We start from the raw sequence: 15108 nt of genomic DNA on the forward strand, positions 1-15108 counted from the left end.
TCCACTGGCTCGCTCACTCGGGACCGAAAAGGAGGCTGGACACAGGCGGCCTTGCAGGGAGGACCGCGTGTGGGCGCACAGCCCAGGGTGTGTGTGTGGAGACCCCTGGAGCATGTGCTCCACGGGGCAGGGTCTGCCCGACTGTTTGCGTCTGTGTCCGCGGCCCCCCGACAATGGCCGGCCCACAGTAGGCGCTCCACAAAGGTCTGCGACGAGCCAGGGCCCCCTCAGAGGGGGAAGGTGGCGCTGGTACGGTGGTGTTTGGGGGCGGCCACAGCGGTGGGCTGGGGAGGGTGCGAGGCTGGGAGGGCATGGTGGGGGCTGGGGGGGGCCAGGTGGGCATGGCAGCGGCACAGAGGGGCTGGCGGCCTGGCGGGCATGGTGGCGGGAGCAGGGGTGGGGGGCAGGCGGGGTGGGACGGGCACAGTGGGGGCGGGGGGTGCAAGGCCGGGAGGGCGTGGCGGCGGGGGGGGGCTGGCAGCGGGGCGGGGGGCTGGGGGGCCGGCCGGCCGGGCGGGCAGCCCACCTTGAGCAGCAGCTGGTACTTGGTGATTCTCTGCACCGGCTTGAGCAGGTAGGAGTCCAGGCTCAGCTTGTGGTCCAGCTTTCTCTGGCACTCCTGCAAGGCCAGAACGCCCACTGAGACCGCCTCACAGTCCCTGTGTGCGAGTGCACTGGGAGGGAGACCGCGCATTCCTCAGGAGGCCCCCAAACACACCTGGAAGAAGGGGCAGTCGGAGCACTGTCTCCACAGGCTCTCGGAGCGCGGCTTGTTCTGACAGTACTTCTCGTAGATCTGGAACTCCTCCATCTGCCCCGGGGACAGAGTGCGTCAGGGGCGCAGCCCATTCCTCTCCTCCATCTCCCACGCCGCGTAACAAACCCACAGGCTTCACTCTGGGGCTTCCTCAGTCCCCTCCTTTACACAGACCAGCACCACACCGCTGGCCTTTTGCCATGAGAATAACGGACTAAAATCAGTGCTAACTTTCTCAAGAAAGAGCTGGGTGCTCAAACGTGCGTGTGCACGGAGCTGCCCGAACGTTTGTTAAAACACAGAATGCCACTGGAGGTTCTGATTCGGCAGGTGTGGGCTGGGACCTGAGAACCTGCATTTCCAGTAAGATCCCAGGATGCTAATGCTGCCGGCCAGGGCACCCGCTTTGAGAACCACTGATCTCCAGCATGACTCCTCCCCCCAGCTCTCAAACAGCACCGAGAAGCATCACCAGCAACCAGACGGAGTCGGAGCAGAGATACGGCTCCTCCTCCTTCCTTCTGACTCTCGACCCCAAGTCATGCTGACGTGTCTTGACCGCCATCTATTACATTGTGAAAATGACTTCAGCTCAGCTACAGTTTCCATGTGGATCAGCTCGCAGCGCATGGAGATGGGCCTGAGAGGAGCGCCCCGTCCTGCTCCCACCGCTTCTCCCAGCCCCGGAAGGAGCTGGATGTCAGCCGTGTCAAGGAGGAAAGGGAGGCGACCCGACCCAGGCCCCCTCGTGCGGGAGGGCTGGTGATCGGGGCAAGGCCAGACGGAGGCAGCAGCTCGAGGAAGTTCGGCTAAGTTCAGCTGCAAGGTCTGACGTGTGCAATCAAGACAGATGCTTTCTAAGTCTGGCTCTTCTGAACCAGTGATGGGGCTTTAGATAAAACGGAGTCAGGCAGACCAGGAGCACGCACTTTGTGATTTCAGTGGGTTAGAAGGAGACCGTGATACGGTGTCACGTCATGATTGTTTTATGCAGTAATTTTAACAAGGAAGGCACGGCAAAGCGCACGTTGAGAAAACACATACCCGTTCCAGGAAACACCTTCCAACCAGCTCTGGGCAGTCTGTGTAGTCTTCCAGCTCCCTCAGGAATATTCTAGACAGAGCAAGTTCGCCTTAGGTCACATGAAGAGCAACCCGGAGGAAACACCAGTCACGTGAATAGACATGATTTCCCAGGTCACGTTTATTTCTAACTCTGGACGGTCAGGACACTGTGAGCAGGGCCCTGCAGCCCAGGCCAGGCACTCTTGGGGGCCCTGCTGCAGCAAACTCGGGTTGGAGCAGACCTGGCCCCTCCACGGGTCGCTTCAGGTCGCTGGTGTTCCCACAGAAGTTAGGACATAAGTCAAGCAGAGAAAGACAACTATCATATCGTTTCTCTCATCTATGGAACATAAGAACTAGGATGATCAGTAGGGGAAGAAAGGGATAAAGAAAGGGGGGGTAATCAGAAGGGGGAATGAAACATGAGAGACTATGGACTCTGAGAAACAAACTGAGGGCTTCAGAGGGGAGGGGGGTGGGGGAATGGGATAGACCGGTGATGGGTAGTAAGGAGGGCACGTATTGCATGGTGCACTGGGTGTTATACGCAACTAATGATTCATCGAACTTTACATCGGAAACCGGGGATGTACTGTATGGTGACTAACATAATATAATAAAAAAACATTAAAAAAAAAAAAAAGAAGTTAGGACAGGGACGAGGAGGCAGGTCCCACTGTGAGAGCCCCGCCCATACCCGGTGAGCTCTGCCCATGCTGTGTGCGCACTGTGGCGCCTGGGCTCGACCCCGCCTCCAGGGAGCGCTCCCCGGGGTCAGTTCACAAGTACTGTAGCTTCGAGCCGCCAGCGGCCCAGCACCGAGGCCTGGCCCGAGCCGAGGACGCTGAGGGACCGGGCCACCGGATCCGTGCCCCCTCCGTGGAGAGGGAGGGATCGGGGGCTCTGGTGGCAGACTGGTGCCTCGTCTATAAGCGAGTGGGTGACAGAGGCTAGTGACCAAGGCTGAGAGCATGTGGTCAGACAGAAGTCCCAATCGCCCCCACAAGCCCAGAAGAGGCTTTCTCAGGACACACGGGTGCGTGCTGTCTGTCCGACTGCCCCCCCGTGCATCCCGCATCACCTCCTCACGTCCTTCCCCACAATGAGGACCCAAGGGTGGGAGGCTGCAGGAGCACTGTTCCTACTTCCCCCAAAGCCATGGCAGCCGCAGACGCCTTTGCAAGGGGAGGAGAGGCAGGGCAGGAAGGTCTGCCGTTGCCTCCTTTTCAAGGACGAGCTTGGGAACAAAACGGGCCTTGCTGAGTGCTGTGGCTTTGGTGCCACCCCAAAGGGCCAAATGTACACACTGAGTGGGGCCAGCCGCTGCCAGCCGGGCAGAAGTGGGGGCCGCTCCTATGTCCTCAAAGCCCCAGTGCTTCCCGGTGGGGGGATGGGCCACCTGTAATGGCCCGGCGGGCGCCTCCCACCTGAGCCCACTGCTCCGCGGCAGCCCCTGAGAGCCTGTCCCCTGGGAGAAGGAAGATATGCTGTCCACCCGCAGGCCGCAGCCCAGGGCCTGTGCGTGGTCCAGCTCCCTGTGGGCGGTGGTCTCGGAGGCAGACCCCACCGCACAGGTGTGGTCAGAGGAGGGCCTGACCTGTTATGAAAGTGGTAAATCTCTTCCATGTTTCCAAACAAAACGTCCTTCTTGTTTTGGAGGCCTGGTGACACGAGGTGCGCCATGAGCGGGTTATCCAGCTCCGCTGCGTAGCCCTGCAGAGGAGGGGGGAGGTTGGGAGGGACGCCGGGCTCTGGGACGGGTGCTGTGGGCTGCGAGCAGGTAGGTGACACCACTCGGGGTTTAGAGAGTGAATCCCCCTTATCTATTCACCGGCCATTTCTGAGATGACAGCGCTGACAACGAGCACCACAGAACGTGAGTGAACCAAGACAGCGCGTCTTTCACGGGTTGTGGGGGTTCCATCCTTTGCCTTTCAACCTCTTAAAACTCATTTAATTGTTATGAAGGAGAGAAATCTTATGCGTGCTCCTTGAAGACTCATTTAAATGTCTACACTCCTGTAACCACCACCCAGACCAAGATCCAGAACATTCCAGTCCCCACAGGCCCCCTACCTTCCTGAACAGCCCCCAAGTCCTCCACTCTGCTCCTCCACCCAGACCAGGCGGCTCAGCTATTCCTTTACGGGAATCACACACAGTCCTGTTTGACTCCTCCTGCTCTTGCCACTCTCCCGGGTCAGCCACGCTCCCGAGTCAGCCACGCTCCCGGGTCAGCCACGCTCCCGGGGTCAGCCACGCTCCGGGGCCAGCCACGCTCCAAGGTCAGCCACGCTCCCAAGTCAGCCACGCTCCCGGGTCAGCCACGCTCCCGGGGTCAGCCACGCTCTGGGGCCAGCCACGCTCCGGGGGTCAGCCACGCTCCCGGGATCAGCCACGCTCCAGGGGTCAGCCACGCTCCCGGGGTCAGCCACGCTCCGGGGGTCAGCCACGCTCCCGGGGTCAGCCACGCTCTGGGGCCAGCCACGCTCCTGGGATCAGCCACGCTCCAGGGTCAGCCACGCTCCCGGGTCAGCCACGCTCCGGGGGTCAGCCACGCTCCAGGGTCAGCCATGCTCTGTTCCTCACTACTGGGAGCAGGTTCCGGAGCAGATGCAGCTGCGTCTCCTTGTCCCCGGTCCCACTGAGGGACACGTGAGTTGTTGCCAGCTTGCGGCCGTCTGAGTAAAGTTGCCACCCTCCTCTCTCTTTGTGTGTGAGGTGAGCTGGTAAATAGGCTCAAAGGGGCGCCGCCCCCCGGCAGAGACTCACCTCCAGGACACACAGCAGCTCCTCCACGTAGACGCGCTCCGTGTCCAAGAGCTCATTCATCACATGCCTGTGAGCAGAGATGCGTTAGAGCCAGAAGGGGCGCAGGCAGAAGACCCCCGGCGCGGGGTGGGTGTGGGAAGAGGAGGGGTCGAGAAAGGGAAGCGGCACCAGCCCGCGGGCGTGGCGCACAGAGGAGCCAGGGGGCCGGTCAGGGGCGGTGGGCACTGCTACACGGCAGTCTCCAGTGAATCCCACGGTCTCATCACCTGGGGCTTGAGCGGGGGGACACAAGCCATTTCAAATCACCAAAATCCTGCCTGAGGATCCAGGGACAAAAGGCTTTTCTAGAGAAAACCAGATTTTCTTGGCTCTGGACGTGGATGTGCCACAGGGACGGACGCACTGCACATCCTCACGCCGTGTGGAGCACGCCGAGTGTGCACTCCGTGACACCCGCGTGCAGCGGACGCGGACGGATCCGGGCCTGTTGATGTGCGGACTCCCCGTGGCCAAAGGCTGAGCTCTGAGGGGTGCGCTTGCCATGTCTGGACCAGAGCCACTCACCTCCTCAAGATGGCCAGGCTTTCCTCCTCCTCCCCCGCGGAGCTGCTCCGGCCCTGCCGGCCCTCGCTCATCTCACTCTGGGGAGGGGAGAGCACGTGGTGCATTAAGCTGAATGTGAGAAGGGCAGCCCTACGTCCCGACTTCAAGGAGCCCAACCTCACTCCCCACTGGGGAGGGATCTGAGGTCCCACGGCACGGGCGGGGCAGAGGGAGCCAGGCGGGGCTGGACCGTGAGGGGAGCAGCCGTGGCAGGGTGGCCTGGATGGCAGCCTCACCTTGGCCCTCCTGTAGGGCCCTCTCCGGAGCGCGCTGCTCTCAGAACTGTTCTCAGAGCCTCTCCGGCTGCCTGGTTTGGGAAGAAATGAAGAAGGAAGGCGTGGCTTCGTATCTCATGCCTGGAGGGGACAGACCGCACCTGGGAGCTGGGAGGCCTGGGACTGTTGCAGGAACCGGAGTGAGCCCCGCACCCCCAGGAGGGGAAGGAAAGCCGAGGAAACGAGGAGCAGAGGAGGGCGGGTGGGAGACAGGGCGGTAGGAAGATGGAGCCCGGGCTAGGCGGGTCAGTGCACACACGGGGCCCAGAGGCCACTGGGCTGGGGGTAAGGTCTCCTCTGACGGATGCTGCGTGCTGTGAAGGTGGCGGGTGGGAGCCAGCTCTCCAGGGTCTCACCAGCTTATGGCACATTCGCCAAAGCCCTGACACAGACGGCAGGCGGACACCTCCCCAGAAGGGGCTCTAGGGAATGGCGTGGCCACGCGCTCGGCCTCCGAGGAGGAGACCACGACAGGCCAGGGCCGCCGGGGGCTTTAGGCTGCAGTCGGAGAACTGTTTAGGCAACAGCACTGAGGACAGATTGGCTGGGGCAGAGACTGGAGTCAGGGAAGAGCCCCTTGATGGCCAGTGGACGGCACACACCGGCCGCGTGCTGATAAAACTTTATTTACAAGGCCGACAGTGGCCTGGAAGGATGGTGACGGCACACACCTGGGGAGGGGCAGGGCGATTTTGTGAGCGCCTCTGGCCGGGGTGCTACGGGCTGCACGGGCCGTGTCTGCTTGGCCGCCAGCTTCTTCAGGCTTGCCTGTCTGCGGTGGAACATTTCCTCCATTCCCTCTTGCTTCTGGAAGACCTTCTGCACGTGCTCCTGAGGGGACATGGTGTACGGACTCATCAGTAAGAGATGCCACCAATTTAAGCAGCATGCCCTCCCATGAACTTGGGACACCGTGCCACGGCTGCCGCACAGCAATCCTGCACGCGCACCCTGGCTGCGGACGGGAGAGGTGGGGCTCCTGTGGAATAGGGGACTTGAAGCTGGGAGGAGAGTCAGCTGGAAGGGAGGGACACGAGGCCACCACGGGTCTGCGGGCCCCTGGAGGAAGGGTGCGGACAGCTGGCTGGGCAGGAGTGGGGCCCCGGGGTCCGTGTCAGACACAGCAGGGCTCACAGGAAGCAGGGCCCCCAGCAGTGGCTGTTCCGTCAAGAACACGCTCCTCGTGGGGAAGGACCCTGTGAGGGAGACGCTGCAGGAGGGGGAGCTGAGCCCCCGACTGCCCAGGACGCTCTCAGAGCTCACGCCGGGATTCTTCCGTGCGCCCCGGAGTGACTCCCCGCCGTCCGCACAGGCCCGGCTCCACGTACCCTCAGGTCTTTGGTGAGGATGGGCTCGTAGTCCTGGTAAATTTTACTGAGCTCCTGGATCTTATTTTCTGCACCAGTCTCCAGGAATTTCTCGATTTCCTGCAGGGCCGCCTCCGCGCCGTCCTGGGACTGGCACTTGTCCACAGGCTGCGAGGCCAGCAGGTAGATCCCCTCGTCACACCACTTCATGGACTGGAGGCGCCAAGCGTTGCAGAGGGAGAGGAGGGCACCGTCAGCGGTGGTGTCTTGGCGTGTCTGGGAGGCATGCTGTGCCCGGGCCCTCCAGCCATCCCACCCACGGCGTGCCACGCTTCTGGGAACTTCTGCAGCGCACCCCAAAGCCACACACATGGCCCGGATGGGACTCGTTCACACAGAGAAAGTGCAGGGAATTTACCGCCGGCTGGCTTTGGGCCTTGGAAAGACTGTCAGTTGTGGCAAGGGAATTCTAGAAAACGGGCAGCCGTGACTGGCTGGGGCTTGAGAAAGGCCCACAGACAGCAGCGCGTGGGGCGCGTGGGGCCAGCTTCCAGCCCGGGGCTGCGGTCCACGGGGAAGGAGTGGGCCACCTGGGAGCAGGAGGGCGTGGGCGGGGGGCTTACTGCTTCCAGGAGGCTGTGCAGCTCCAGGGACTTGCCCAGTAGCCCCCGCCGCCTCTCCACCTCGGCTGCAAACTGGTCACAGAGGTGCTGGAGCTCGTGGCACTTGGGGCGGATGGAGTCCACGGCATAATGCTTGCTGTCGATGAGCTTCTCGCCCTCCAGGGACAGGGCGCGGGCCCTCTCTACGGAGGCCTGGGGAGACAGCCGCCCAGACACACAGCTCAGCTTGTGTTTGTGAAAGCAAGCCGCGTGCGACTTTCTGGGAGGGACCCGTGGGGGTGGGGGTAAGAGTGGGAGGGGGCAGTGGATGGGGCGTGCTGCCATCCCCCACTCGTGGACGTCCCCCACCTGATGGCGAGAGAGCCCTCTTCCCGTGCCTTCTCAAGTGACCCTGGTGGTGCCGTGAGCACCACCCCCAGGCCGTCCCCTGCCCGCACCAGCCCACATCCCAGTCCTCACGCTCGACTTCTCCTCAAAGCTGGCGAGGTCCTTCAGGAGGTGCTCTGCGTGCGCCAGGCTGTTGCCCACGTCCGTGAAGGTTGCTATCTTATGGGCCGCTGCATCTAAGGAGCCTTTGACCTGGAACACAGGAGGGGCAGGAGGCCCGGGCCCATGTCGGGTATGGAGGTACTGCCCAAAGCAGGATGGGCGGGTGCGGAGAGGAGCCAGGTGCTTCTCAGGAAACGGGCAGAGGGACACAGACTCAGAAGTCATACCGCCTACAGGACAGCTGTCAGGCTGGTGAGAACAACGCTTGCCTTCTAAGACTGGGAACAGGGCAAGGACGTCCACTCTCACTACTGTTAGCCAGTGCAAGACAGCAACATAACACAGACACACGGAAACAAGAATACAAACAACCAAAACCTTACAGATGGACGAGGGAAGAATCAAGCTGTCCCTGCTTACACATGACGTAATCTTCTACGTAGAAAACCCCCAAATCTCTACAACACAACTCACAGAATAAGTGAGCTCAGCAAGGCTCCAGGAGACTAGATAAACATACAGAAATCTGTTGTATTTGTACGCATAGGAATGCCTGAATGCCAAAGTTAACACCCTCGACACCTGCTTAAAGATGAGATACTCGAGTATGAATCAGACAGAACGCACACCAGACTGGCTTGCGGAAAACTGCTGAACCTTGTGTTCCTTGATTGCAAGACCCAACGCAGGAAAGACGTTGACTCTCCCCAAATACAGATTCACTACACTTCCTATCGAAACCCTGGGAAAACGTTGCAGATCTGGATAAATTGTTTTAAAATGTATGTGGAAAGGCAAAGGAACTGGAGGACCTAAAACGATTTGGGGAGAGGGAGGCGGTGCAAGGAATGGTCCACCTGATTTCAAGACTTAGTGCACAGCCAGAACCAGCAAGACTGGTGTCGACAGACGGACGGACGGATGGGATGCAGACCCGGGAGCAGACCCAGACGGATATGCCCCACCGATTTTTGACAAAAGGGGAAAACCAGTCCAATGGAGAACAGATAGCGTTTTTGACAAATGCTGCGAGAGCCCCTGGAAACCCAGGGACTAAAACTGAACCGTGACCTGATTCTCACCGTAGCCGAGAGGTAACTCACAATGGATCAGGGCTTCAATGTAGAACTATAAAACTTTTAGGAAGAAAAGCCTAGGAGAACATACTTGGGACCCAGGATTTTGGATGGATGCCAAAAGTATGATCCTTAAAAAAACCCTGATAAATCGGACTTCATCAAAGTGAGAGCCCTTGCCGTGTGGAAAGCCCTGTCAGAGGATGAAGAGATGAGGGGCGGACCGAAGAAGGGATTTTCCAGCCACACGTCCGACCAGGACTAGGACCCAAATCCCAGCAGTAAAAAACCCAAACCCAAACCAAGACTATCTGGTCAGAAAATGGGCAACAATGGGAGTAGAGACATTTCACCAAGAGGATAAACTGATGACCGGTGAGCCGGGAGGGCTGCTCCGTGTCACCAGCTGCGGGCGGGACGGTAAAGATGACGCCGCCGAGCCTCACGCGTGCCGCTGGGCACGGAGGTGCAGGTGCGGCGGGAACAGGCCAGCAGCTTCTCAGAAAGATAATATGCAGCAACCACGACCCACACCCGCACTCCGGAGCCCTTACCTCAGAGAAACGACAACTACGTTCACACAAAAAGCCGTACGTGAGTGTCTATAACAGATTTTTATGGTAGTAAAATCCTGGAAACAGCCCAGATGTCCTTCAACAGGTGAAGGGTGAAACCGTGGCTTCCCTGCACCCCAGGACTCAGCAGTAACAAGAGTGGACTTTCAACACCCTCGTCGATTCTGCCGCATGAAGACAGCCAGGCCCAGAAGGCTACCTATGTATGACCGCATTTCTAGAACATTCTTGAAATGACAGCATGTGGAAACAGCAGATCAGTGGTTGCCAGGGGTCCAGGAGAGGGTAGAGTAGGAGTGGACGTGGGTTCAGGAGGGCAGGGGTGGGTGGGGTGGGAGGGAGGCGTGTCTACAAGAAGGAAACCCAGGTCTGTGTTGGGGCGGGATGTTCCGTGTGCTAACCGCGTCAGCGTCAGTGTCTGCACTGAGATCCGGAGCGTGGTTTGGGAGACGTGGCTCTGGGGGAAGCCGGCTGGAGGGTACGTGAGGTCTGGCTCGTTATTTCACAGCTGCTCGCAAATCTACACCTATCCGTCAGTCTGTCTGTCGTTTGGCGAGCCTGCCTCCGCTCCCCGAAGGAGGAGACGAAGTTCTTTCTGCATGTGCTCCCACGGTGCTGTTCGCACTGGTGGGCTGCGGTTATCTCTCTGGTCCCAACCAGGGAGGCTGGTTCCCCGTGCGCCCCCGAGCTCCCGCACGTGCTCAGTGAGTGCTACTGAACCAATCCCATATTTCCCGAAAGGTGACATCTCAGGACTCTGGGGGGATCGGAACGCTTGGTTCTGCTCACCAGGCCGTTACCCGCGGCCTCTCGACAGCGTTAGCGCTGGAGTCCATGTCGTTACTTATTTCTCGCGCATTTGAGATCCGCCCACCCCCCTGACCAGAGGGACCAGGAGAAATGTTCTGTGGCAGGGTGAGAGCACGGGCACGGCTCTGCATGCTCCCTCACGTAAACACGTGACCAACGGCTTCCGTGGAGTCCCGTCGAGACGATCACCACCACGGCCGAGCGTCACTTCCGCGACCGCTGTGCTGCGGCATCCAGCGGACGGTCGCTCAGGTCTGTGTGCCCAGGGCCCCGTGCCAGGCACACAGCAGGCGCAGGACAAGTGCATGCTGGGTGAGGGAGCACGCAGGCAGCTCCTGGGCTCACCCACAAGGAACGCACGCCGGCGGCAGAGAGCGGAACCTGCTGTGGCAATGGCTCACCCGCCACACACTTCAAGGTCCGGTCCCACCGTGCGGCTCCGTGTGGCGGACAGAGACCACCGACTGCCACGGTCACCTGGGCAGCTTGGCCCGCAGCGGCAGGTGGATCTGGGCCACCTCTCCGGCTTCCTGCGGCTGGAGCGCCAGGTGCCCACCGCCAGCTACCCCTGCTCTGGCCACTCACCTCACGGAAGTTCTGCTCAAAATGCCGGAGCTGCAGACACTGCTGGAGTTTCTGCTGGTGCTTGGCCCAGAACTCATCGAAGGCGGCCTCGGTCTCATTCAGCTGGGCCAGGAGCCTACGAACGGGACAGGCTCGGAGTGGGTGTGCGACACGGGGCGTGGGCTCCGTCTCCAGTGGCCTCCTGTCTACACCCTCGCCACCACTCTCCGGCACTAGACGCAGGATTCGCAGGCCCAACTCTGCCCGCAGGAGAGGCCTTTCCGAGGCATGGCGAGGCGTTCCCTGCCGGGGCTGCTGTCCCACATCTGATTGCAGGGGCATGCCCGCGTCCACCAGGAGCCACACGGCGAAGGGCTGGGCTGAGCGTGTTACAAGCTGAGAGGTCAGCAGTCTGGGCTTCTCACTTCTAACGTCGGTCCGGGGAGGAAGGGTGCAGTGAGCCGCCACCATTCACTGACCCCGCTCCCAGGCCAGAGCCGTGCCAGACACCTTACGTGTTACCGCATCACACTGGGGTCAGCTCTAGCCTCCTCCATGCCTCACTGCACATCTGCATGGGGCCCGCATCCCTCTGGGGCCGCCCCCCCATCCCGGGCACAGAACACCTGCCCGGTGAGTCAACCGCGGCCTAGGGGGGACAGAGTTTAAGAATCTGCCTGGTCTGGGCCTGGGTCAGCCTGTGGTGGCTGGGTGTCGCCAGCAGGCCGTCCAGCTGCTGGGTTCCTGTGGGGGTGCCTCCTCCCCGAACAAGGACCTGGCCTACGCGTGGGGCTGTGGGCGTTCCGGGGCGCTGGGGTCAGTCTGCATGACTTTCAGGCAGCCGGAGCCCAAGGAGGACATGCACATTGTCCCCTGCCCACTGAAGGACAGCAGACCTGGGTCTCAAAGGCATAAGCCAGATGGGCACAGACCGGTGGGTGGGGAAGGGTGAGGGCCCCACAAAACTGCAGGACCCTGGTGCCACCAGTTCCCTTAAACATGCCCCATGCCTGCGGAAAAGAACCTTCGCTCTGAGACGGCTTCCTCTCCAGAAGAGCTGCTTTCTTTGGGGTTTGGAAGAAAAGCGTGTCAGCGGTAAGGACGCGTGGTCCCCTCGTTTCCCGTTAGGATGAGGTGATGGGGGCCCCTGGGTCACCCATTGCTCTGTCCTCAGCCCAGGGCCTACTGCTCCCACCCCTGGCCCAGGCCCTCACCTCTGCACGGTGGTCTGGTTATCCAGCTGGTCCTGGTTCAGGCTCTGCTCTCCACTCTTGGCCAGAGGCTCCCTGATGTTCTCCAAGATGCTCTTCCCCTCGTCCAATGCCAACCTCATGTCCTCCTGCAGGGACAGCGCAGTGCCTGGCACCCTGGGCTCACTCCCACGTTTCCCTTAGAGCTGCCAGAGGACAGCAGGCGTCTGGAGACTCCTCCGGCTGTGGCCAGGGCACAGCTAGGGCTACGGGTCACTTGGGGCAGCGGGAGGAGGTAAAAGACTAGGAGGAAACCAGACCTCTATGTGCCTGCTTCCGTGGCATCCTCACTGCCAGGAGCGAAGGGTGTGCGGGCTTCTGCGGGTGGGGCCAGCCCTGACCCAAAGCCACACCCCGCCCAGCACAGGCTCCCCGGGGGTGCTGGTGGGGACTTGAGGATGGGGGGCTGGCTTACGGATGCAGTCCCCCAGGTCAGCCCACTGTCCCCCACCTGCTGTCTGGGAGCCGTGGGCAGACGTCCTGCCTTGCTTGTGCTAAAAAGCAGAAGCGCCTGGCGAGCAGCCCGGCCATCTGGACAGTGAAGGAACCACTCAGAGGGAGGCTGCTAGCGCCTGACGGCTCTCAAACCCCATAGCACCCAGGCTGACGGACAACGAGCCACATTTTTAATATATATTTTTAAAGATTCTATTTATGTTTTTGAGAGCGAGAGAGCACAGAGGAGAGTGAGAGGGAGAAGCAGACTCCCCGCTGAACAGGGATTCTGATGCAGGACTCGATCCCAGGACCCCAGGATCATGATCTGAGCCGAAGGCAGCTGCTCAACGGACTGCGCCACCCAGGCGCCCCACGAGCCACTTTTAAGAAGCACGTTTCAGTTCTCCTTGGAGAGCTCAACAGCTCACAGGCACCAAAACGCCCCTTTGAAATGGCTCAGGTCGGTCTTGCCCGATGCCCACAGGGCCTCTTTCCCTTCCCCGTCTTGCACAGAAGCCACACGTACCTTCACTTTGTCCTTTTTCTCCGTGTGCGCGAAGAGCACCGAGCTCGTTGACTGCACGTCGTTGGGCAGCTCCGTTTCGGCCAGCTCGGTCCCGAAGGACTGCAGCATCTGAGCCGTCTGCTTAACCATGAGGGCGAAACTTTCGATCGCCTTGGGGAGAAGGAGAACACCATCACCAGGCTGTGCTCACATGCGCCCTCCTGCCGCCTGGAGAGCCAGCATCTGGCGCGGAGCGCACGGGCTCTCCGGGGAGGGGGCAGGGCCCGCATCGGCGGGTGGTCCCTGAGCCTCACGACCTCTCCAGAAACGTACCGGGCACTGTCTACACGGGTTCTCATCAGCCAGAGTCATTCTGCGCTCTGTCTCTCCCCCACCCGAGGGGCTTTCCTTTCTGTTCTGTTTCTGAGCCCAGAGAAAACCACTCCCGAACTTATTACTCATGTTGTTTCTTCAGATGACTGAGGTCCACTGAGACCATCTCCTCATTCTTGGGGAACAAAACTGAGGTTATTGGGAACATGTCTTTGGAAAAGGCAACACCGTCATGCAAAAGCTATTCAGCGGATCAAGTCAGAATGAGGGAGACCCACAGCCCAGCCTGCGTGCAGCAGCCGGAGGGACTCACCGTGCGGTGACACAACCACCTGGTGTGGCAGTAATCCAGGGTCCCGCCCAGGTCCTCCGTCAGCTGGGACTTGTCGATGTAACCGTGCAATTCTGGTACTGAGCTCAGCATTATGACCTAGAGGAGGAAAGATGCCGCCCCCATGAAGAGACCGCCGCAGACGGAGAGCGATGCTCTCCCGCCAGGCACTAACGGCGGCAGCGTGGACAGGAGGCATCTGGCTTTGGACCCGGGCTTAACTCCTGGCTCTGCCACTTCCGGGCTGCTTGACCTCTCTGTGTCTCAGTGTGAAATGGGCCTGTGATGACGGATCTCAGCATCGACGGCAGGCATCCGAGTCCCGACAAGAGCTGGGCACACAGCCGACCCCGGGTGTCCCACAGGTGCGCTCGGCCCCATGGCGGGGGGAGCCTCTGGCGGTACCTGAGCTGTACTCGGACCCGAAAGGACATCGTTTCATCCCTACGCCCACGGAAACCCAGTGGGGTCACCACAGGCACCAGCAGACCGTCAGGGCTGTGTCCTTCCGTGGGACCCGGGAAGCTCTTCCCACAGGACTTGTCTGTGTCTCTCGCCCTTTCTGGGACATTCTGCCCATGAGTTCTGGATAAAGATACAGCCCTTGCTTTGTAAGCTGTTGGACAGACGCTTGAGAGGTTTAGGCAAAACGGCATCGCACAGCATCTTGGGTACTACTGAACGCCGTATTAGTTCAAAGCACGGGTTCTCGCCCGGGCGGTTCTGTCCCCAGGGGACGCCTGACAACATCTGGAGACATTTCTGATTGTCACAATGCGGGGGTGTTGCTGAATCCCGCCCCCACGGGACAGCCCCACCACAGAGGATAACGCAGCCCAAACTGTCCATGCTGCCACTGAGATCCCGTGAGCCACGACCTTCACGCAGAAGAGGCTGAAACGCCCCTGGAGGTGGGCAGCGGTCGCGGCAGGGAGGACTGTCTGTCCCTCCAATGGAACTGTCATGTGCTTCCGGGTAGCCCTGTCTCTCCACCCACGTGAGCAGAGCCTGCCCCTTCCTCGTGACCTCCGCGTCTCGGCTAACGCTGCACGCGCTTCCCGTGTGTTTCATCACGACAGAGAAGCGTAGGGACCGTTTCTCTCAACATTTTCTGTCCACCACGAGGTCAGCACACAGCACCGAAACCAGACACTTTGCCAAAATGAACACATTTTAACAACAGCATTCTTGAGAGGATGTTTCCTACGATTTTAAAGAGTTATCTAAAATGGATCAGTGAACTAAAGACCCAGCAATGATTCTTGTGAAACCCGTTTTTGAGAACTCATGGATTTGGCCCAATAGTGCCATCTGCAGGGGAGGCCGCTGTCCTTA

General features: G+C 60.3%; 1 protein-coding gene across 21 annotated transcripts in view; it reads right to left on the reverse strand.

Annotated features, from left to right (window-relative positions):
• Positions 1–15108, reverse strand: part of MCF2L (MCF.2 cell line derived transforming sequence like) — a 139567-nt gene that overhangs the window by 11779 nt on the left and 112680 nt on the right. For all 21 annotated transcript variants that reach the window (XM_087864953.1, XM_087864955.1, XM_087864959.1 and 18 more), the window contains 15 exons: positions 13756–13872; positions 13131–13280; positions 12131–12255; positions 10938–11052; positions 7862–7981; positions 7403–7594; positions 6801–6992; positions 6144–6303; positions 5434–5504; positions 5159–5235; positions 4595–4661; positions 3420–3535; positions 1802–1871; positions 719–811; positions 527–619 (listed from right to left, as the gene is read on the reverse strand). In XM_087864953.1, coding sequence (XP_087721079.1) covers positions 527–619; positions 719–811; positions 1802–1871; positions 3420–3535; positions 4595–4661; positions 5159–5235; positions 5434–5504; positions 6144–6303; positions 6801–6992; positions 7403–7594; positions 7862–7981; positions 10938–11052; positions 12131–12255; positions 13131–13280; positions 13756–13872 — 1758 coding nt within the window. The remainder of the gene's footprint in view (positions 1–526; positions 620–718; positions 812–1801; positions 1872–3419; positions 3536–4594; positions 4662–5158; positions 5236–5433; positions 5505–6143; positions 6304–6800; positions 6993–7402; positions 7595–7861; positions 7982–10937; positions 11053–12130; positions 12256–13130; positions 13281–13755; positions 13873–15108) is intronic.

This window comes from Ursus americanus, chromosome 10 (genome assembly GCF_024610735.1).
Source record: "Ursus americanus isolate L20-20 chromosome 10, mUrsAme1.1.p, whole genome shotgun sequence".
NCBI lineage: Eukaryota > Metazoa > Chordata > Mammalia > Carnivora > Ursidae > Ursus > Ursus americanus.